The 23,148-nt window shown below is 39.5% G+C and overlaps 1 protein-coding gene across 2 annotated transcripts; it reads right to left on the bottom strand.

Moving 5' to 3' along the window:
- Positions 1-40: 40 nt before the first annotated feature.
- On the bottom strand, positions 41-23,047 carry LOC121295425 (5'(3')-deoxyribonucleotidase, cytosolic type-like). 2 transcript variants are annotated; one of them, XM_041220018.1, is made up of 6 exons: positions 22,624-23,047; positions 6,008-6,108; positions 4,381-4,441; positions 2,432-2,546; positions 1,119-1,282; positions 41-1,070 (listed from the first exon to the last, which is right to left on the bottom strand). In XM_041220018.1, exons 1-5 carry the CDS (start codon positions 22,801-22,803, stop codon positions 1,137-1,139), a joined length of 603 nt encoding a protein of 200 aa, XP_041075952.1. In that variant the 5' UTR covers positions 22,804-23,047; the 3' UTR covers positions 41-1,070; positions 1,119-1,136. The 2 variants fall into 2 exon arrangements, with proteins under 2 accessions (XP_041075952.1, XP_041075950.1); XM_041220016.1 differs by having other exon boundaries at positions 41-1,282; positions 22,624-23,045.
- Between the last annotated feature and the right edge of the window lie 101 nt (positions 23,048-23,148).

Below are 23,148 nucleotides of genomic sequence, written 5' to 3'. Positions count from 1 at the left end.
ACCCTTTTTGGCAGATTTAAATTCCTAGCAAATGTAATATGGTACAAATTAAACTCTCGTTTTCCAGCAAATTCAAAATGAAAGAATATTCAATGTATTGGTTACATTTTTACAGAGCATTTGAACATAAAAACCCATGCATTAATAAACATTAAATATGAATAATGTATAATGGCCATTTAACAGCGCTGTACCTCTATCTGTATTGATGAAGAAGCTTAAATAGTGCATTAATAAATCCTGGATCAACCAATCTGAATGCATTTTAAAACAAACAGTGAGTGACTTCACATGAAAAAAAGACATTTGCTGTGTTGTTTAAATATACTCCACTCAAGTGTCAATAGAGACCATTTCATTTTGTGTTACACAGTTTTATGCAAACATGTCGCACAATTAAGAGAGGACCCTGGAGCGCTAATCTAAAAAAAGAATCAAAGAATAAGTGTCACTGTCTGTGTTTTTGTCAGAGTTTCAGTGTGTGTGTGTGTCTGCATTTCGCTGTATGTGTTCCAGTGTCTGTGTGTGTTTCAGTTAGTGTTTTAGTTAGTGTCAGTGTCACATCTCCTTTACTAGTGTATGGTGCTTGCAATCACTGAGTGCTTATGGGATCCATAGCTTGCGTTCACTCTTAGCTGGAAGCTCAAAGTCTGCTTTTAAAGAAAAATATTCAAATGCAATATTGCAGCAACAGAACCCATGATTGCAAACACAAAAAAATAGTAAGAAAACCAGTATGCCAATGACACTGAGATGGTTACTCTGAGAATCTCTAGTTTCTTGAGGACGTAATCGCATCTTATTTCCAAAGTGACAATTTGCTGTACCTGTCTTTTACTCTATGCTTCAGCTCTGTGTGGAGGAAAGATGTGATAAATACAAGTCCCACCCCCCCTTTTCCCTGAGTGTAAAGTTATTTCCTTTTGTGAGACCCCTCTCTGTCCTGCCTGTAGCATATACCTAACCAGTGGCTCCTCTCTGTCTCTCTCCTGAGTGCTGGGTGCTGATGTTTCCAGTGGCTCCTCTCTGTCTCTCTCCTCAGTGCTGGGTGCTGATGTTTCCAGTGGCTCCTCTCTGTCTCTCTCCTCAGTGCTGGGTGCTGATGTTTCCAGTGGCTCCTCTCAGTGGCTTTACTCTTAATTTGGCCTCCTCTTGCTGTCTAGGATGGCTCTCCAGTCATCGGCCCAGGACTGCAGTCTGCGCTGGGGGGGCTGGAGATGCAGGTGCTGGTTGTGACAGCAGGTGAACAGGATGTGCTCCCAACTGGGTGAGGCCTGCACCCCTGCAGGATCAACACAAGACAGGCCATCAGTGTGGACTGTCACAGCAACTCCAAATAAGCGTGAAAATCTACCGCTGCCAGTGATCGTTTTATAGAATACTTGCGTTACCAGAATTAACATTTAATCACAATATATCCACAAAACCAGACTACTGCTACACTGGCTGGGGGATATAGAAATACTAAAAGAAACTTAGCTAGAAGTCTTTCAAATGGGGGGGCAGTATGTATCTTGCAGTGCGTTACATAAAATACGCATTGTTAGATAAACATATACTCTAGATAAACTGGATAGTTAAAAAATTAGCTAGGTTATATAGACAACTAGTATGAAGGCAATTTGGCTTCAATATTAAGTGAAACAGTCAGATGGCAGGAAAGCTTTAGTCTACTCTATTTTATGACAACTTGAAAGGTGATTGCACTGTATTCCATGTTCTTAGGGAAGCGACATCTTTGGCTAGACATTACGATCCCATATTTAAATCTTCAAAGGAAAATAGACAAAACCCCTTAACTCACAACTATAAAAAGTAACATAATCTGCAAAGGCTAGACGAGTTACAGTCTGCAGCCAGGAGAGTATGAAGGGGGGTCTGATTGCTATGTGCAAACTGTATAAGTTTCGGATCTTAGAACACTCATGTGCTTGTGAGAAGTGTCGCCTGCATAATGTAATACAAACGATGACCGAATCAAAGGACTTTAAGTTTCTTTATTTTACCACCTACTTTATTTTAACTTGCATTACTTATCAACATACTTTTTTTAAGCTTTAAATAACTATACACATACGTTACTCTTTAATCGCACAGTAAACTACACTGTACAATTCAAAAGGTAGAAATGTATATACTTTTAAAAATTACACAAGAAAATACAACAAAGGAACAAACTCAAGCAATGCTAAACTGTACTCCACATTATATCTAATACTGAGGCAAATAAATAAGCTGCTTAATCAAAAACTGCTCCACGTTTAGTAAGCAGACTAAACACAGGAAGGGGAAGCTCTCATCATAGCACACTGTACATGCCCTTGTCTCTCACACTTCAAGAGCACCAAGGACAGTGTGCTGTACCTGCTTCAGTTCATCATTGAGATCTTGTGACCGGAGCAAAAATTCTGAATCCCCACTGCAGACTCACCCTTGATACTATCCTTGTCGTCAATCAGCAGATCAGCGCACACGATGGTCTTGTCCCGCGTTAAAATCAGCTGCTGCACAAACTTTGCACCAAGGTGCTTTTCCACCCACAAAAACTGGTTGTAAAAATAAAAATGACATTTTACAACACATCAGACTCTAGACAAATCATTTGGTTGCCGTAGAGATTTTACTGTATTTTGTTCTTCCTAACATGCAACTCAAAGGTATGATCAGTGTCCCTGGTGAAGAGTACTAACCATGACTTTCAAACATGATGATCACTTCATGGGGTTATTGTGGATGCAGCTGGACTTATGTTTCATCACAATTGGAGGCATTTTATATATATATATAATTACATACACACACACATATATATATATATATATATATATATATATATATATATATATATATATATATATATATATATATATATATACATACACACACACACACACACACACACACACACACACACACACACACACACACACACACACACGAGCACGAGAGTGACCCAGCTGCGATGTTGGAAAAGGTTTTGTGGTCAGATGAGACCAAGATAGAGTTTTTTGGCCAAAACTCAAAGCGCTATGTGTGGCGCAAACCTAACACTGCCCATGCTTCAAGACACACCATCCCTACAGTGAAGTACGGTGGTGGCAACATCATGCTGTGAGGACGCTTCTCATCATCAGGGACTGGGCATCTTGTTAAAATTGAAAGAAGAATGGATGGAGCAAAATACAGGAAAATACTGCAAGAAAATCTGCTTCAGTCTGCTAAAAAAACTGAAGCCTGGGAGGAAATTCACCTTTCAGCAGGACAATGATCCCAAGCACAAGGCCAAAGCAACACTGGAGTGGCTCAAGAACAAAAAGGTGAATGTCCTACAGTGTCCTACCTACAAAGCTGGTACATACTTACCCCAAAAGACTTAAAGCTGTTATTGCAGCGAAAGGTGGCTCTACCAAATATTAATGTGTGGGGGTTGAATACTTATGCAAGAAAGATATTTCAGTTTTTTATTTTTCTTAAATATTTCCCAACATAAAACCAACTGTATGTATGTGTATATATATATATATATATATATATATATATATATATATATATATATATATATATATATAGCGCAACAGGGTGGCTGAGGGTAGATATTTCAGCCTATGGCTGGATAGGGCCTTATTCCCGCAGGCATGGTGGTAGTTAGATGCAGTACCACTTGACCTCTGGGGGCAGCTGGTCTGCAACTTGGTGGTTCTATGCAACACAGCTCTCTTGACATTTTGGTAATGGTTTGTAGACCAGCAGAATGCAATCAGGACTAGCCTGATTGGAGAAGCGCTTGAGCTGGAGCTAATAAACACTCAGCCCTCACAGGCAGTCTGTTTCTCTTTGCAACTGGGACAAAGGTGCATGGGTCCAGCAGCATGGAAACAAACAACTGTCGTAGAACAGGTCTAAACTCTGAAAAGGTCTGAACATTTTTCAAATTTACAGGGCAACGGTAGAGCCGCCCGTGATTAGTTAGAGGACGTTTATATTGGCAACCTGAAGCCCATTAAGAGTTTACCTAGTCTCGCCGATTGCTTGTTTGATTTTAAAGGGTCAGAAAGTTTGGCTCCTGTATATATTAAAAAAACAGACGCTACAGCGTTAAAATACATCCCTTGCTTAGTCTCTGGTAGCCCCACACAGCATCATAGTAGCCAACAGGAAAGGCGCTACATTATAAGATGTGTGTGTGTAAGAAAATGTGACACAGCCAGGCTGGCAGATCCCCAGATTTAGATACTTATGCTGAAGAATGTCCTCACCAAGTTTAACAATTACTAACCTACACACAGGCACCAAACCCCCCCCAGCAGAGGGCGAGATGCATTGAAATGTCTTGTTAGTACTCATTTTAAGACACAAAGAAAAGCAGACCCTCTGTATTACCTTCTCCCGGACACAGTGTTCATATTGCTGGATCGGGCTGGTGCAGAGAAACACCTCTGTGCTGGACAGGAAGAGAGAATGACAGATGGATTTACAATCAGAGTAGCACACATTCAATACACAGCACTACAGCAGACAATGCAACCTAGCTTTCAATACACAGCACTACAGCAAACACTGCAACTGAGCTTTCAATACACAGCAGCGTATATAGCAAACAATACAACTGCGCTTTCAATACACAGCACTACAGCAGCGTACACAGCAAACAATACAACTGCGCTTTCAATACACAGCACTACAGCAGCGTACACAGCAAACAATACAGCTGAACGTGTGGATGACCATGGTGTATTCAGTCTTGTAAAAATGCCAATGTGACATATTTAAGTACACACAGAAGGACAGGCTCCTCCCTATATACAACACTATGATACTCTCAATAGCTTTCTCGAATGAATGTCCTTGCCAAGCATCCCAGAATTTAAATTTTGGTCTGTAAATTGATACAGTGATACAGAAACAATAGACGCTCATGTGAAAATGTTAGACCACTTTGTGCTTTAATTAGACATCTTAAAACAACTTCTAAAAAATCTCATACATTTTACAATGTGTGGCGCTGTTTTCCTCTTTCTTACTATTTTTAATTAATTGCAAGTGTGGCATACAAAAGTCATCAATTAAATCAGACAATCACTCATTTCCCCAATTTTATACCAAATATATAGCAATAAAATGTGTAGATTTTTTTATATTAAATCTATGAATTCAGGGATTTTTTTTACCTGGCTGATCTTTACTTTCATTGTCAACAGACTGCTTCGACGCTAATTAATTTCAAACCCCGTTTATGGCCTCTTCGCAGCAATCTCTAGACAGAACCTTGAGCTCAGTCTGTCAGTTGTCATTCTCTCTATTGTTTCCTACCTTTACCGGTGTTAGTGACAGGGATACAGGCTGCTCAGATAAGTCAGACACAATCAGATAGTAACTGCCATTTCTTGATTAAACTTGGAAATAGGAAATAGAAAACATGTATAGGTGGCAGTATTGTTTGAACTACCGACATGCAGCTCCTCCTGAACTGCCTCCTTAATAGTCCAGTGGTTAAAGAAATGGGCTTGTTACCAGGAGGTTCTGGGTTCAATCCCAGCTCAGCCACTGACTCGCTGTGTGTGTGACCCTGAGCAAGTCACTCAACCTTAGAATTAGAGTCAGGGTGGGAAACACCTGCCTCTAATGGAATGAGGAACACCTGCCTGTAATTAAGCAGGCAGGTATAAAACCAGACCAAATGGTGTGTGCGAAGCCTGGGTAATACTTGTGAAGAGACCTAGAGAAAGACACGGTGAATATGATGTGCACTGTGTGGAACTTGTTTTTGTAACTGATAAATGCTTTAGCCGTCCAGTTGATGGTTAAAAGTTTAGTTAGCACTAAGGAGTTAGGTTTTTGTTTTGTTTTATTTGTGTTAATAAAAGTGAGCAGAAAAGCTTTAAAACTACAGGTCTGCCTCTGGGCGAGTGCTGTCTGTCATGTTACCACAGTGTACATAGAATATCTGCATGTTTCCTCACTGTCTCAGATCTGCTAGTTATGCTGTCTGTGTTGATCTCTCTCTCACTTTCTCAAGTTGCTCATCTCCTTCATGGCTTCAATGGCTCCTGGGATTGGCTTAAGCTCCAGGAAGAAGCCCGGAGACTCATAGACACTCAACAGCTTGGGCTGGAAAACAACAAAAGGACTTTAGCAATTCAGGACAGTGACAACTACATGATGTACTGTACACAAACCAAGGCCACCACACAACACCTGAACATGCACACTAACCACGGGAACACCTGAACATGCACACTAACCACGGGAACACCTCAACATGCACACTAACCAGGGGAACACCTCAACATGCACACTAACCACGGGAACACCTCAACATGCACACTAACCAGGGGAACACCTCAACATGCACACTAACCAGGGGAACACCTCAACATGCACACTAACCACGGGAACACCTCAACATGCACACTAACCACGGGAACACCTCAACATGCACACTAACCACGGGAACACCTCAACATGCACACTAACCACGGGAACACCTCAACATGCACACTAATCACACTAACCACAGGAACACATGAAGCTCTTGTAACAAACACATTAAGAATAATAAAAACAAGTCCCTTAAATGTTCTGCTTTTTGTTTACACTTTATTTCTTGTCCCGCAACAACTGAAGCCTCAACAAACTGGAGACTGTTCTCAGTGAGCTCTCCATTAACACAGCATGCAGCCCCATCAGGGCAGTCTACCAGACACTCTGAAGTCAATTCCAAACCCCCAGGTACACATGACCAACTGTTGTGTTGCAGCAGGTGACCTGATCTCGAAAGCTTGTGGTTTGTATATGTACAGTACTAAAAAAAAGTGCCTTCACTGTCCTTAGTTTTTTTTATTTTTTTATTTTAGTTTAATTTTGTTCCCTTTTTCCGCTCGCTCTTGTTCCTCCTCTGAACTCCCACCCAGATGGTCAACCGCAACGAACTGAAAGCAGTGTACTAACCCAGTACTAATCCTGTGGTTATATTCACGTAGCGCTGGAATGAGTTTCGTGACATTAAAACAATACGGAAAGCGATACTTCTAAGCGATACTATTGCACTGGAGCTGATGGTGGAATGCAGGAGGTGTGGTGAATGGTTCCATGGCCAGTGCAAAGATCTACGGCCAGGTGACCTCATAAGTATGGAGGAGTATATGTGCTCCAGTTGCAGAGTTACACACATGGGTAAGTATGGTAAGTACAGGTGTAACAGATTTATTATTTTGTTTTTTTACAGTATATGTTTTTTTTTATTGTAGACTAAGCATTCTAGCTTGGTATATTATACTATTACTAAAATCTGGTAATGCCTATCAAGCAACACTGCCATAATTTAGAGCTATTGGTAATATGGCTCAGTCAATACCGTCAGTATTTTTTTGATGAGCGCACAAACTTATTTTCAATATTTTTTGTTTTCCCAGCAGACCCTGATTCTGCATTGAGACCTGTTGATTTGGAGAAATATTGTAGCTGCTTCAGCACTTAAATTTGATTATTTCTAATCTTTCATTAATTGGTACGGTAGTCTTAGTTTCTGAGCTACTGAATTATTGCCTGACTTGAGTATTTCCGGGGCAGGGATATCAAAAGTAAATTGGATATCAGTTATAACACCCACATAGTTTAATGTAGTTATTGTGAACCAGCTGGGGAGGTGCTGATTCACTGTATTTGAGTTAAATTGTCCCAAATAAGGTGTGTAACATGATAAAGTACAGTAGATGTAATTCTAAAGTATTAAACAACTTAACATTCTACATGGTTTCAGACAGTACATGCAATGCTTCAATTTGAAATTTGATTTCTATTCCTATTAACTGATATTAGACAATGACATACTATAAAAAACAGTCCATATGATTTACTGATAACATATGTCACTATAAATTGGTATTGTCATTTTTTGTGGGTTATGTGAGAAGGCATTTTAAAGTTCTGTTGAACCTGTTACTAACACCCCACTCCATAGGTCAGGACCTTGACATGGTGAGTGGGCTTTTTACCAAAGCTGACATACAGCATAGCTTTTTTTTTTTTTTTCACTACTGCTTACTCATTAAGTCCTGGACAGCACTTTACAATGGAAATATGCAATCTGATCATGAACTTGTTTTATTGTGAAGAATACAGAAAATAAAGTCTGTTACATTTTTTAACATGTTGTGCCTTTTTTGTGAATGTCTTTCTGGTTCTGAATTTTTTACACCTGATACACAACTCACTAAAATGACTGAGTCCAGGTTTCTGCTCACCATGCAGTGCTCTGTTAAGGGTTCACCAGCACTAAGGCTCAGATCTAGATTGACTTCTACTCAAGCATTTACACAAATCTGACATCCTGTATGCTTAATTAGTTAAGAGCCTGAATTACACACACTAAAGTCAGGGACAATGTGTAGTTCCAAATTTGTACTTTTGAGTGTTTGAAGTTATGGAAGAAACATTTGTATTTTATTGCGTATGATATAATTTGCTTTCATACATATTTAACAAATGCATATTGAGAGGAACGGTAGATCCTCATACAAGTTAGAAAAACTTGCTTGAAACTAACGTGAGTCTTTATACAGCTCCAAGAGTTTAGTTGTTTTCACCATGTTGCAGTGGTAAAACTAAATCACTTATAATTACCATCTGTACCACTACCAAAAGTCTGAAACTTTCTTACATCAAATGTGGAGAAAAAAAAAAAACGTAAATACCTGTTTTACACAATAAGATATAAGTCGTCAAATTAAGGTAAAACTGTTATTCTCCTTCTTCCGTTTACTTTAAGAGTGTGTAGCAACTATTCAAACAGAAAAGCTAAATAACTGGACAACTACCAATCATGTGATTCCACATGTCGGTCAACGTCAAAATAAAACCAGGGAACGCAATCAGTTTGATATCCACACTATTTATGTTAAACTATGTACTTGTGTTTTAAAACAGCACATAGTGCAGAAAACAAATTAATTAATTAATTAATTTAAAAAATCACTGTGGCTTGAATGTGCAACATGACATGCCTGAAGAGCACATGGCCTTAGCCTGCTGCGCCACTTGGCAGTTGTTGAAATGCATTAATTTTAAGCTTACATTCATGCCTGATCAGCTTTTGCTGAAAACAATGTTTTTTGCAGGATTCTAGAAATGCTGTATTTCCTGTTTGAAAATGTCTGGTTTCCTGTTTGGTAGAATGTAGTGCTCCCCCCCCCTTCTCGCTTTCTTTACTGTTCCAACTGTTTTTCTAATTACAGTGAAATAAAAATTGTCATTGGTAACATCAGCCTAAGTATCACATTGCCACCCCATCTCTGACCAGCTGGACGAGTTTCATCTTTGCACAGGTAAGGGGTATGGTCAGCTGCCAGCCAAAACTTGATCCCAAATTTGTCAGGCTTGTTTGAAGCGTATTGTGTCCACTGACACCGTGCTTTTGTCGGAAACAGCTACTTGCCCATGTATTGTGAAATAATGATGGTGATTAAGTAGATTCAAGAAAATGCAGAGAGTCCTTTTCTTCAATCAGTTGTTAGGTTTATTGAAATATGCAGGGAGTCTGGTCCCAGGTACAGGACAAACAGAATACTCATCATTACAACGTTTGCATGACATTAAATACCCTTCTGTATAGATGGTCCACCTCCCCTTTCTCTGACACTTAACCAATGGCCAAGGTACAACACATTATTCTGTTAATTTATTGTGTGTGTGTGTGTCTGTGTGTGTAGTCTAGTGTGACGACCTCTGAAGACCCATTCTTCAGCTCCCTGGTGACCAAAAGGTCCACACATCTGGCTTTTATTATCTTCTTGAGACCCTTTGATCCCAGTGGCATTATCTCTTTTGATCTCTCTGAAGTCTTTGAGCCTTGCCCCTTCTGGTCCACAGCATTGTTATCTCGTTAGCTTGCAGTCAATGTTGGGCAAGAAGCTTGTAGACGCAACGTCTCTATCAATTGTTAGCAGTACATGCAATTTGAACCAAACAGTCTGCTATCTGCAATATTAGTCTCCTTTCAGAAAAGAACACCAGTATAGCTCTGCCAGTCCACATGCGTAGTAAACTGCTAATCAATTCTTGATTCATGTTTTCGAACATATTGGTTTACATTTAGCTTGAAACTGGCAATGCTGTTTTCAGTGAAGTTGTTACAAATTTCTGCTGCCAATGCAAATATATTTGTAGTTGCTCTCAAATCAAAATGCAAAAATATCAAGATTTCTCAAAAAATGATTGTAATAGTAATATTATAAGACAGCAGACTATATGCTCACGTAGACAGACAGACGGCAACTCTCCAAGGAATTGATAGGATTATAATAGAGATTTGGATAACACATATCTAAACTTCAAGAGCAATATTTTATTCAAATACATACTGCTGTAAACTCAGCAGAGGTAGAGATAACAAACGGGCTTGTATACATATACAACATAGCGTATTGTAGGTTATATTGACAGATGCATGTATTGTAACACGCCGTCATAATGACTACTTTTGGCGGTTCTATGTATAAGTTCTTATAACTTTTTTTTTATATTTTTTCCGATTCTGATTTTCAAACGCCATCAGGATATTTAATATATTTATTTAGGAAAAGTCAAGAACAAACAACCGCTGATCTTCAACACACGTAGAGTACTGACGGGACTGCTGGACTGACACTATGTTGCCATCTGTTGGCGAATGGGGTGCCGTATTCAGAGCCTGCTTTCTACATAGATTAATCTGTAGCAGAAGATACTATGAGTGAGAAATATGGTAGGGGGAAGATGAATTATTATCATTGTGTTTTATTATTAGTTATTGTCAAGTTCCAATATTGTTAAATGCATTACCCTGTAACTGTTATTTCCCTTCCGGTGTTATTTGTGTAATGTGTGGATGTCACCTTGAGATGCAGAGTAGTGCTCTATGGTGGGGAAGGGCTGTCTGTACCTACGTGGATGGTGCTGATTTGTTGTTAGACGCAAAATAAACTGCATTAAAATTTGAGATCCTTTGTGTGTGTCTCCAATAATTCTCATGCTCGCTATAGTATTATAAATGTATAAATAAATTAAGAAATATCAAGCTAGAAAAATACACGCCATATTAATTGATTTGGCTGATGCGTTCATCCACAGCAATTGACACGTATATACGTATAAGGCTTACTGTGGATATCAGTGCACTGAATAGGTTAGTGGGATTTTATGGGTTTATGTCTCATTGAATGTAACCAAGTGAACCAAAACACACACAGACAAATAAATTGTTTACTGGTTGTTAACTCCTCGACTTTTATATTAAGTAAGCCACTTAATAATCAAAATAATGGGGTTAAGTTTAATAAATAATAAATAGAATAACACACTTGATGTCATACAAGTTTAACAGTAAAGAGAATATTGGCACAGACAGGGAGGTGTTACAAAGTTATCTAATTGAATTCGAAGACACTTTCTCATTGTTTGGTACTGAGAACATATACATTTCAAACTTGCATATGATTCGTAACAAATTAGCTTCATACGGGGCTTATTTGTATCCGTATATCTCATAGGGAGCTCAAAGCAACCCACGAACACATGAGTGAGTCGATGGGGCTAACGCACCACCCTTGCTGTACTAGTGTATGAACTATCCTTAATTTCAGAGTGCAGAAAATATAAACTGTGTTCACAGCGCTGTATGCTGCATAACCGTAGAACTGTATAACGGCACACACATGACATTTCTCACATTTTTATATGGCACAAATGCAGCTCCATCCATCTATCCATCTATGAAGAGTTTAGATGCAAAACGCGATATACGTTATTAGAGGTGTTGCAATATGATGATACAAAGATAATCGTGATAAAAATTCTGGCAATTATTGTATCGTCAGTATTTTTCAATATCGCGATAATTATTTATAGTTATGATTTGTCAACCTCAACTCATAATTTGTAACACTAAATTGTTTATACAAATAAGTTCAAATTGTAGTGATTGAATTTTTTTAAGTGATCTGGCAGTACCATACTGTATACTTAGTCCTGCATACTCTTTTCCGGTGTAGAAACTTTTATCTACTTTTCTAATGCTGTGATTGGTGGCGTTACGTGACCCAGCACTCTGTGTAAGATCGGTTGTGTTTGAATCACGTGTGCGTTTACGGTGCGCACTGCACTACAAGATGACAGACAGTTTAGAAACAAACCAGCTGTACCCTCTAAAAACGACTGAAATCAGTAATATGGGATTATTTTGGTTTAAAAAATTTTTTTTTAAAAAATGACGACAATTAAAATGTTGAAGAGGCGGGTCCAATTTGTAAAATATGCAGAGTTATTGTTCTCTGCAAGAGCAGCAACACAAAAAATATGTGCATTTAAGAGATCACCACCGATCGCTTTATAAGAAGCAGCATCGGTAAGGAACAAAGTATGAACAGTTTAAAAGTAAAGGAAGTATTAATAACAGTTGAAATGTGTTTAATTATTTTATGTTTTAGCGGTTATAATTCTTTTCAACGTTATCTTTCTGTGCAGTGTACTTGAACATAACTTTGACTATCGGATATTTAAATTAATATGTTATTCGCTGTATATCCTTGAATCCGTTTTTTTTTTGTTTCAACTAAATATTAGTGTTTTCAAACATTTTAGTTCAAGACGTATTTGATTAAATACAGTCACAAATTAGTAACGTCATGAACAGTTTGCATTTTGGACTTCCTTTTTAAAAATAAATAACTCAAACACAAGCACTGATAAACCTTGACCATATTAACTATTTTTAATTAGCTCTGTACTGTTGAACAAAATGGGTCTCCTGCTTTTTATTTTGCTGCCAATTGTGTTTAGCTGCTCTGCACAGTACTTTTAAAATGATAAGCCAGGAAAACGATGTCCTCCTGAGCAGTATTTGCTGGTTATAGCAGTAGTTTTTACATAGCGAGGGGGTTTACGACCGTTCATAATTTTAAAACATAATTTGAGTTAAATCGCAATTATCATGATAATAACACAAAATAACCGTATGAGAAAATGCTCATATCCTGACACCCCTACACGCTATTTGCGCCAAAACTGTGCTAAACGTAGGATCATTCATCTCACAGAACCTACTTTCTGATGTTCAGTGTCATTTGTCCTCAAAACATTATATACATCACGTTAAATACAACTCAAATGATCGTTTCCTTCCATAACTCGCTATACGCCAGGCTTCTAATTTATCAAAATCCGACATATCCACTGAGCCAATCGGCGTGCAGTATCACAGTCATGTGACCTTATTATGGCGAGCCCAAAGGGAGTATAGCAGCGTATTTAATCTTGTAAATTGTGATTTTATGATTCAACGATGAACAATAAAACAAATGCAGGGAAGTCAATTTTCTAACAGGGTGTAGCAATGGTGAATAAGCATTCACAAATAATGGTTAGAAAACTCACTTGATCGGAACTGTGAAACCTCCCGTCATCTCCCTTGCAATGCCAACCCCACTTAATGGTGTTTTCCGTTTATGTTCTCCCTCTGCGTGGGATGTGAAGTTTATCATTTGAATTTACTGAAATGCGTTGCATCTTTAGAAATAAGTGTAAAATCATTTTACAAAAATGTGGAGATTTATACTTCGTTATGACCCCGACTGAAGATGTAGTTAGCAATGGGGGGCCGGTTGTACTAACAAAGTCAAACAATAGGTCACGTTTTTCTAAACATTTTAAAACTAATAAACCAAAATTACCATAATGAATACTATCATAGTATGTTGCTTAAAACATAATAACACAATATTCATAATAAAGTTGAGTTCTTATTTATAAACAGTAACATGTTTAAAGCTTGGGACTCGCTGTCTGTTGCTTGGTGGTGTTTACATTATTTTCAGCATATTTTAAGAGATTGAAAGCTGAAATTACTTTTCTTATACCAATACAATACTGGTAAGCGATAATCAGTTTGTTTGAAAACCAGGCTTTAATCATTGATAATAGGTGCACAGGCAGAGATTCCGTTAATGCTGTGGGGCTCAAGCACCAATGGGAGAAAATAAGACTCTGCACAGTGCAAATAAATCACCTGTTCTGAGGAATGACCGTGTGGAAGCTTTGCAAGCAGAACGGTTATTGCAGAGTTTAAAAATATAAAATCCATTTATACAAAGACTCCCAGCTTTCTAGAAAAGATCTGTGTTTCCCTTGTTTTTCTTTTGTATTTGTTTTGCTCTCATTAGTATCTATAGCAGATACGGCCTCCGTCAGTTCTGGCAGTTTCTACTGTACTTGCTGAAGTGGTTTTCTCCCACTGCTAATTAAAAAAAAAAAAAAAAAAAAAAAAAAAAAAACAGCCACCTAGCTATTTCATCCCGAAGGCTCAACCTGTAAACTGCTGTAAATGCCTATAACAGATCCAGACTGCCGTGCTTGATCATATGCATGAAGATAACATTCATCTTATGGACTGTGGGCTGCCTTTGTAACTTCCAGAGAAATGTGCAGACAAAAATGCAACGCCTACAAGGGTGACTGCAGTCATACAGCTGGACTGGAAACTACCATACGAGTCAAAATAGGCTACATACTGGTGCTTCGCAAGAACATTGACATTGCCACTAGTCTCATCAATGGGGCAATAGGGAAGCTTCAAGCTGTTTCCTACTATCTGGAAAACATAAGTATGGTCAAAACCTTAACCATCTCATTTAATTATGGAGTCACCCATACCTTTGAATGTTTACGCACAAAGATTGAAATCATGGACAGAGTCTACATTATTTGAGAGCACTTACCAGTCATTGGTGCTCATGCAATCACCATTCACAAATGCCAGGGTAAAGACTCTAAAAACAGTTATGATGGATCTTGGTAACTCCATTTCCTCCTATGGCCAAAGTTTCATTGCACTTTCCAGAGTTACATCCTTAAGCGGTGTCCACCTTATCAACTTTTTGACCACATCTGCATTTAGGCACCTCAAACTGCAGTTGAAGAGTACAATAGGCTGAGAGAGATTTATTGCCCCAAGTTGATAAGCCTGAAGGAGACCAACATGCACAAGGGACACAGGTAAAAGATCGAGTGCATTTCATTCACCGAGCCATCACCAATGTTCAGGAACAGCAAAAGCCTCAATCTTCTAAGAGAACACTTGCAGTTACACATCCATTCAGAGGCTTGAGTAGTTTTTGCTGAAAATTACTGTGGACAACAGGAATGACCAGTTATCTTCCATTATCGTACACCAAGGACAGGGTGTTACTTCAGGACACTGTGTGTATTTTCTTGCTGTGGGTGCTACTGGAAAATGGGGGCATGCAAATTATGTACTCATTGAAGTCAAACCATGGCCAAGAAATGCAAAGGACATGGACATGGTCTTTTATCAAGAGATTGAATGCTTTACAGTCAGTATAAAAGCATGGTGATCGCTGCGATCGGGGCTGCTGCAAGGCCTGCCGTTTTCACGGCACATTTTGATTTATAGTTTGTTGTACTGTGTTTTATTTTGCACTTTTTGTACAGCGTGATGTACTAGTCCTCTGTGCGTTACCATAGCTGGTAATGTCACATAACCACCTTTATTTTACTTTCGTTTTCTGTTTGTTTTGTGAATAAAACCTGCGCGCCTGTGCCGGCGTTTTCTACAACACCACGTCTGTCTCTCTGTATGCTTGGAACAGCGGCGACCACACGTGTGACACGAGCAAGACCTTGTCACACACCCTTATAACAAGGAGGACTAGAACTGCCAGGCAGTTTTTACGGCTTCCAAGCCCCAGTATCAGTACCCATCTAAGCGTGTTTAGTTCTCAATGTGCCAAGTTTAAAATCAGCAACTTCAACTGTTCCACAGAAGAAGATTTTGAAAGTTTTTTTTTTTTTTTTTTTCAAAAATGCATCAGGCAGCCATCTTGTTTAATGCAAGTTTCTTAAAAGTGAGTTGTATTGCTACAGCGTCAAGGATGATGCTTGTGAAGTTTCGAGTTAGTCAAGTAAACCGTTTGTCAACTGAGGCATTATGACATAACCATTTTGACATATGTGTGTTCCATTGTTACTGGGACAATAACTACCACGTTTGGAGTTAGTTGGTTAAACGGTTTTCAAACAGCAGCAGTTTGCTGTTAAGGGCGCATTTCGATAAGATTTGTGGCAGCCATTTTTTAATTAAAATTTATCGCAGAAACTTCTGCTTCGCAAACTTGATGCGGGTTTGGATGCTGATGATATATGCCAAGTGTCAGATCAATCGCTTCACCGGTTCCCAAGAAGAAGATTTCGAAAGGTTTCTAAAAAAAAAAAATGCGTGAAACGGCCATTTTCGTTTCTGGTCAACACAATTTTTTAAAAGTCAGTTGTACTGATACAGTATCAGGGAAGATGCTTGTGAAGTTTGGAGTTAGTCAAGTATATCGTTTGTCAACTGACGCAGGTTTAAATTTCAAATGTAAACATATAAGTGGCGGACATCTTGTTTGATAAAACATCACCATTTTCACGTATGTGTGTTCCATTGTTACTGGGACGATAACTACCAAGTTTGGAGTTTGTAGGTCAAACGGTTTTCAAACAGCAGCAGTTTGTTGTTAGGGGTGCATTTCGATAAGATTTGTGGCAGCCATTCTGACATTAAAATTTATCACAGCAACTTTTGCTTCGCAAACTTGATGCGGGTTTGGATGCTGATGATATATGCCAAGTTTCAGATCAATTGCTTCACCAGTTCCCAAGAAGAAGATTTTGAAAGTTTTTATCAAAAAATGCGTTATGGCGCCAATTGCAAGGATGCAGCAGCAAAAATTTTTCAGCATCTGACAGCCAATTTATCCAGCTTGTTACCTGCCAAGTCAGAACCTGATCAGTCACACAGCCTCGAAGCAGCAGCAGTTTAAAGTTTTGGGAAGAAAAAAAAATAATTAACAATAATATGCTTCCCAGCCTTTGGCTAATATAGAGCTGCTAGCAACTATAAAGGCTTCCAAGAAAACATGGTTCAATCATCACAAATAATCGCTAATACAGCTCGCTACGTTTCCTATAATTAGTTAATGGGCTACTTAAGTTGTATCGTATACAGACCATAATCTTACGCTGAAGACTAGGTGCACTGATTTGTGTTAGATACAGCTGAGGAGCTACAGGCCAATTTGTGGATTTTGAACCTTAGAAGAGGTCAAAGGTTATGGGTTATAGTTTTTTTATAGCGCACGTATGACTTCCCATACGTTATCAATATAAAATGATTCCCATATCTGCACTCCTTAGTCTTTTTTGCCAGAAATGTTCATTTTTGACCCTTGGCAGAGGTCAAAAGTCATGAGTAACGACTTTTTTTTATAAAGCACATATTACTTCCTATATGTGTTCCATTATAACTTTGACCATATCGGCACTCCTTAAGAGATAAAATTTAAACGTTAATTCCAATATGTCTGCCAAACCAGGTGACCAATCTGCTTTCGATTTTAGCGGCTACTACTTTATTATGGGCCACACAACTGTACCAACATTGAAAAGCATACGTGCAACACTGTTCTTGTTATGGGTCATAAGTCATTTTTCAATTATCAATATGGCCACCAAACCACGTGACCAAAACACACCATTTTGAAATCGACAGTACTTCACATTACCCTCTACTATCTTACGCAGTTTCATGCCTCTAGTGTATTGTAGTATGGATTTATACTTTAATATATGTAAATATAGCCCTCATTAAATTGTTATTTTGCTTGCTGCATCCATGTTTTTTAACAAAAAAAGCAGGGTGTGGCAGAGCACAGCTCTGCCCTTTAGAAATTGGCAGGGATGGGGTTAAATTCCCCTACCTGCCTGGGTTCACTGTGTTCAGGTGGCTGGGGTTGATTATATGATTAGCTTAATTAATGATCAATCAGCGCCCAGCCACCTGACATAAAAGGAGGCCTCTGCTTCCCATTAGGAGGAGGAAGCAGGTTGGTGGGTTTTTTTTTTTTAAATCCAGTGAAGGCATCGCCCAGCCTGGAAACCTTAATTTTTTAAGTTTTGCTTTTAGTCTTTCTTTTTGTTTTGGCCCTTGTGCCTTTTTATTTTTTGTGTTAATTTATAATAAAAACATTATTTTTTTGAACTGCAGTCTGTCTCTGGGCCTCTATCCACTCACCAGCCTGTCACATTTGGTGTCAGAGGTGGGACATAGCGCCTCCATGAGGCTCAGAGCAGTACTGCAGTGTTTTTTTTTTTTTTTTTTTTAAATGGGAAAGAAGAGCAGACAGCGGCAAAGGCAGGAAAGGCAGCAGCTGAAGAAATGTAAGCTGCTGCAGCCACTGCTGGAGGACCTGGCCAGCCTCTTCCCCTGGTGTTCCTGGTGCGGGAAGGAGGACCACCACTGGCGGTCCTGCCCAGACGTGCCACCGGCAAACTGGTGTGGCCGTTGTGAGGAGGACAGCCACAACTGGGCAGGATGCTCCTACAATCAGGCCCAGGAAGAGGTGCAGTGTTTATCCCGGGCATCAGGAGCCACCCCACTACCTCCAGCACGACCACCTTCACCACCGTCCCAGGAGATCTGGGACTGGTTGATGCACCCTGAGGCAGACCTTGTCCATGATCTCCCCACAGTTATCAACACGCTGTGGCGTCGAGATGGGGAGAGGTGGGAAAAGTGGGAGGAACAACACCACCAGGTGTCCTTCCCAGAGGTTGCCCTCATGGTGGTTACTTACCTGGCAGTAGGTGCCGCTCCCAGAGCCCAGTGGGGAGGAGCTGCCGCTCCCAGAGCCCAGTGGGGAGGAGCTGCCGCTCCCAGAGCCCAGTGGGGAGGAGCTGCCGCTCCCAGAGCCCAGTGGGGAGGAGCTATGGCCCAAGGATGCCACATTTGGATAGCCTGGGGCTGCTGGTGTCTCCTTTTTGTTTCCTAGGCCTCCCGAGGTTCCGCTGCCGCCGTCGCCTCCCCCGCCACTAGAGGGAGCTGGGCCTCCGCCACTAGAGGGAGCCGGGCCGCCGTCGCCGCAGATTTTTTTGAATCCAGTGAAGGCATCGCCCAGCCTGGAAACCTTAGTTTTTGTAAGTTTTGCTTTTTGTTTAAATCCCTTTGTTTTGGCCCTTGTGCCCTTTTATTTTTTGTGTTTAATTTATAATAAAAACATTATTTTTTTGAACTGCAGTCTGTCTCTGAGACTCTATCCACTCGCCAGCCTGTCGCACAGGGATTTTACAAAACTTAGAAAGGACCTTGTCCTGAACAAACGTTACAATTTTTGGTGCCGATCAACATTGCTGTTCCAGACAAGATCTTTGAATAGCACTGTTCTGTTAGGGGCAGAAGTGTTAAAGGGACTAGGAGCTCTTAAAATAAACAAATCCCCTGGGCCGGACGAGATCCTCCCAGTAGTACTCAAAGAAATGAAAGAAGTAATTTACAAACCGCTAACCAAGATCATGCAGCAGTCTCTTGACACAGGGGTGGTACCGACAGACTGGAAAATTGCAAACGTAATACCGATCCACAAAAAGGGAAACAAAACTGAACCAGGTAACTACAGACCAGTAAGCCTGACTTCTATTATATGCGAACTTATGGAAACTATAATAAGATCCAAAATGGAAAATTACCTATATGGTAACAGGGTACTGGGAGACAGTCAACTGGTTTTAGGAAAGGGAGATCGTGCCTAACTAACTTGCTTGATTTTTTTGAGGATGCAACATCGATAATGGATAATTGCAAAGCATATGACATGGTTTATTTAGATTTCCAGAAAGCTTTTGACAAAGTCCCGCACAAAAGATTAATTCTCAAACTGAACGCAGTTGGGATTCAAGGAAACACATGTACATGGATTAGGGAGTGGTTAACATGTAGAAAACAGAAAGTACTGATTAGAGGAAAAACCTCAGAATGGAGTGTGGTAACCAGCGGTGTACCACAGGGATCAGTATTAGGTCCTCTGCTATTCCTAATCTACATTAATGATTTAGATTCTGGTATAGTAAGCAAACTTGTTAAATTTGCAGACGACACAAAAGTAGGAGGAGTGGCAAACACTGTTGCAGCAGCAAAGGTCATTCAAAATGATCTAGACAAGATTCAGAACTGGGCAGACACATGGCAAATGACATTTAATAGAGAAAAGTGTAAGGTACTGCACGCAGGAAATAAAAATGTACATTATAAATATCATATGGGAGATATTGAAATTGGAGAAGGAATCTATGAAAAAGACCTAGGAGTTTTTGTTGACTCAGAAATGTCTTCATCTAGACAATGTGGGGAAGCTATAAAAAAGGCTAACAAGATGCTCGGATACATTGTGAAAAGTGTTGAATTTAAATCAAGGGAAGTAATGTTAAAACTGTACAATGCACTTGTAAGACCTCATCTTGAATATTGTGTGCAGTTCTGGTCACCTCGCTATAAAAAAGATATTGCTGCTCTAGAAAGAGTGCAAAGAAGAGCGACCAGAATTATTCCGGGCTTAAAAGGCATGTCATATGCAGACAGGCTAAAAGAATTGAATCTGTTCAGTCTTGAACAAAGAAGACTACGTGGCGACCTAATTCAAGCATTCAAAATTCTAAAAGGTATTGACAGTGTCGACCCAAGGGACTTTTTCAGCCTGAAAAAAGAAACAAGGACCAGGGGTCACAAATGGAGTTTAGAAAAAGGGGCATTCAGAACAGAAAATAGGAGACACTTTTTTACACAGAGAATTGTGAGGGTCTGGAATCAACTCCCCAGTAATGTTGTTGAAGCTGACACCCTGGGATCCTTCAAGAAGCTGCTTGATGAGATTTTGGGATCAATAAGCTACTAACAACCAAACGAGCAAGATGGGCCGAATGGCCTCCTCTCATTTGTAAACTTTCTTATGTTCTTATGTTCTTATGCATTACAGATAATGTGTCAATTATGGCGGCTGAATTAATAAGGATTATTTTGGCATGACACTGGATTATAGAGGTTAGGGTAGAGAGGGCAGTCATTTTTTTAGATTCGTTATCAGGGCTTCAGGCAATTAAGAACGAAGGGAAAGTGGATAGAAGGGGTTTAGTACAGGAAGTAATTTATCTAGTGTCAGATTGTGTGTTTTTAGGATTGTATGTGGTTTTTGTGTGGATTCCAGCACATATAGGAATAGAGGGTAATGAGAGAACGGATAAGTTAGCACAAATGGCAGTGAAGAAAGTGTGTATGGGTATGGATGTGCATTATGCCTTAAGGGAGTTTTATCAAATAATAAAAACAATAATTGTTAAATGAATGGCAGAATATGTGGGATATCCTTTGTCCCGCTTTTTAATATATTAGTATTTCAGCGAAAATAGTCAATAGTGTTAGTTTTTAAAAAGAAAAAACTTTCTTACAAAAACTTTCTTATGTTCTTATGTTATGGGTCATAAAAGTTGTTTTTTAATTATCAATGTGGCCACCAAACCACGTGACCAAAAAGCCATTTTGAAATTGACAGTACTTCACATTACCCTCTACTATCATACTCTGTTTCATGTCTAGCGTATTGCAGTATGGATTTATACTTTAATATATGTAAATACAGCACTTGTGAAATTGTTATTTTGCTCGCTGTATTCATGTTTTTTTTTTAACAAAGCGGGGATTTTACAAAACTTGGAAACAATACAAGATTTACACTTTCAATATTGTCAAAGTCTCTTCTACCATTATTTTACTTTCAAATATTTTCTTTTCTCTTATTACTCTCGTCTATTTACCCTGCACATTCTTGAATATCATTCACTCACTTTATTCATTATTTGATCAAGTAAAAAACAGAAGGGATATCTATAACAAAAACAATGTAACAAAACAAGTTAGAAAAACGTAACAGCCGTTTAAAGTGGTGATATCAAAAACACAAAACCCCAAATTAGAAGCAATTAGGCCAACCTTGTCAAGCATCAAGCAAATAGGCACAATTGGAAAGGTGCTGGGGCCCAACATTCACACAATTCTTACTTCTAACTTGGCACTTTTTTTTTTTTTTTGATCGCTTCGCTCCACTTGAAATGCTCTTTGTATGACTTGAAGTGACTGAGACACTCTCACCCGGCCCTCTTCAGTTCGTTTGGAAACACACCAAAACAAACCATAATCTTTAGTACCGTATTAAAGATCAGCTAGTCCCCAACTTTGTTCTGCTTCTTTTTTTCGTTGCAACTGGTATTAAGTTAGTACGCAGTTAGGGATGATCCTGAGATTGTACGCACCTCCGTACTAACTCTGAAAGTTCGTTGCAATTGACCCCGAGTGCCGAGAGCTGCAATATTTTATATTAGTGCCCGAGGGGTTAAGTACTACCAATTATTTATTAATCCCTCGGTCACATTCTCCACCAGTCTCCTACTACCCAACAGTACAAAACAATAACAAAACAACACGACTCTCGCTGTCATATTTACAAGTACACAAATCAGAATACAAAAATACAAAACACCACGAGACACAGGCAGAGGGGGGGAACCCCGTTCTAAAAATTAAAAAAACAATATATTTAAAACAGCAGGGCTTTCTTTCTAACGCCCTGCTACAGCCTGTTTATTGGATAAACAGCAAAGGGAATTATATTTTTTATTACAAATGCGACCTACTATAGATCGCGACACACAGTTATAGTACTACAATATTGAAAGTAAAAAGTAGGGTACGTTTTAGTTTAGTTTCCTTACCTCCAGCTCCGGACTGATCTGTCTGTATTGATCCCGGGCCAGGAAGCCTCTTCTTTCGCTCAGCTCAATGAAAGGTTCTCCTGGGTAGCGTTCACGGTATTTTCGCAACAGTGCGCCCTCGAAATCTGCCAGGACCCCATCCATATCGACCAGAACCCGAACCGAACCGGCCCCCGACATCAAAGCACCAAAGCGACACGAAGGCAGCTTGCACAAACACAGACGTCTCCCAGGTCAGAGGTTAGCGCAGTGCCTCAGGGCAGCGAACTCAAAAGCAGAGAGGACGTTTGGATTATGCCGCTGGTCAACCAATACGAGTCTGAAATAATGATGGGTACAAAGCCTCACCCGCTTCGACGTATCAAACCACTCGAAGCAAACAGTGTTGTGAATCAAAGGTTCAGTTGGTTCGCATGAAGCAATACATCACGTGACACAAACGCCAGCAGTTCTACGGATCCTCTGAGTTCCAGGCGCTCAAGGAGTAAAATCTTGCGGATCGTGTCGTAGGTACACATTTATTGC

The sequence above is a fragment of the Polyodon spathula genome, chromosome 20 (assembly GCF_017654505.1).
Source record: "Polyodon spathula isolate WHYD16114869_AA chromosome 20, ASM1765450v1, whole genome shotgun sequence".
Classification (NCBI taxonomy): Eukaryota; Metazoa; Chordata; class Actinopteri; order Acipenseriformes; family Polyodontidae; genus Polyodon; species Polyodon spathula.
The sequence above is the reverse complement of the archived record's forward strand: the minus strand, read 5'-3'. Positions and strand labels throughout refer to the sequence as shown.

What these genes read in the sequence shown, in the direction of transcription:
- LOC121295425 (XM_041220018.1), bottom strand. Translation starts at nt 22,803, where the DNA reads ATGTCGGGGGCCGGTTCGGTTCGGGTTCTGGTCGATATGGATGGGGTC. An exon ending in AGATCAGTCCGGAGCTGGAG is followed by an intron (nt 6,109 to 22,623) that starts GTAAGGAAACTA and finishes GTTGTTTTCCAG; the next exon opens with CCCAAGCTGTTGAGTGTCTA. An exon ending in AACACTGTGTCCGGGAGAAG is followed by an intron (nt 2,547 to 4,380) that starts GTAATACAGAGG and finishes TTTTACAACCAG; the next exon opens with TTTTTGTGGGTGGAAAAGCA.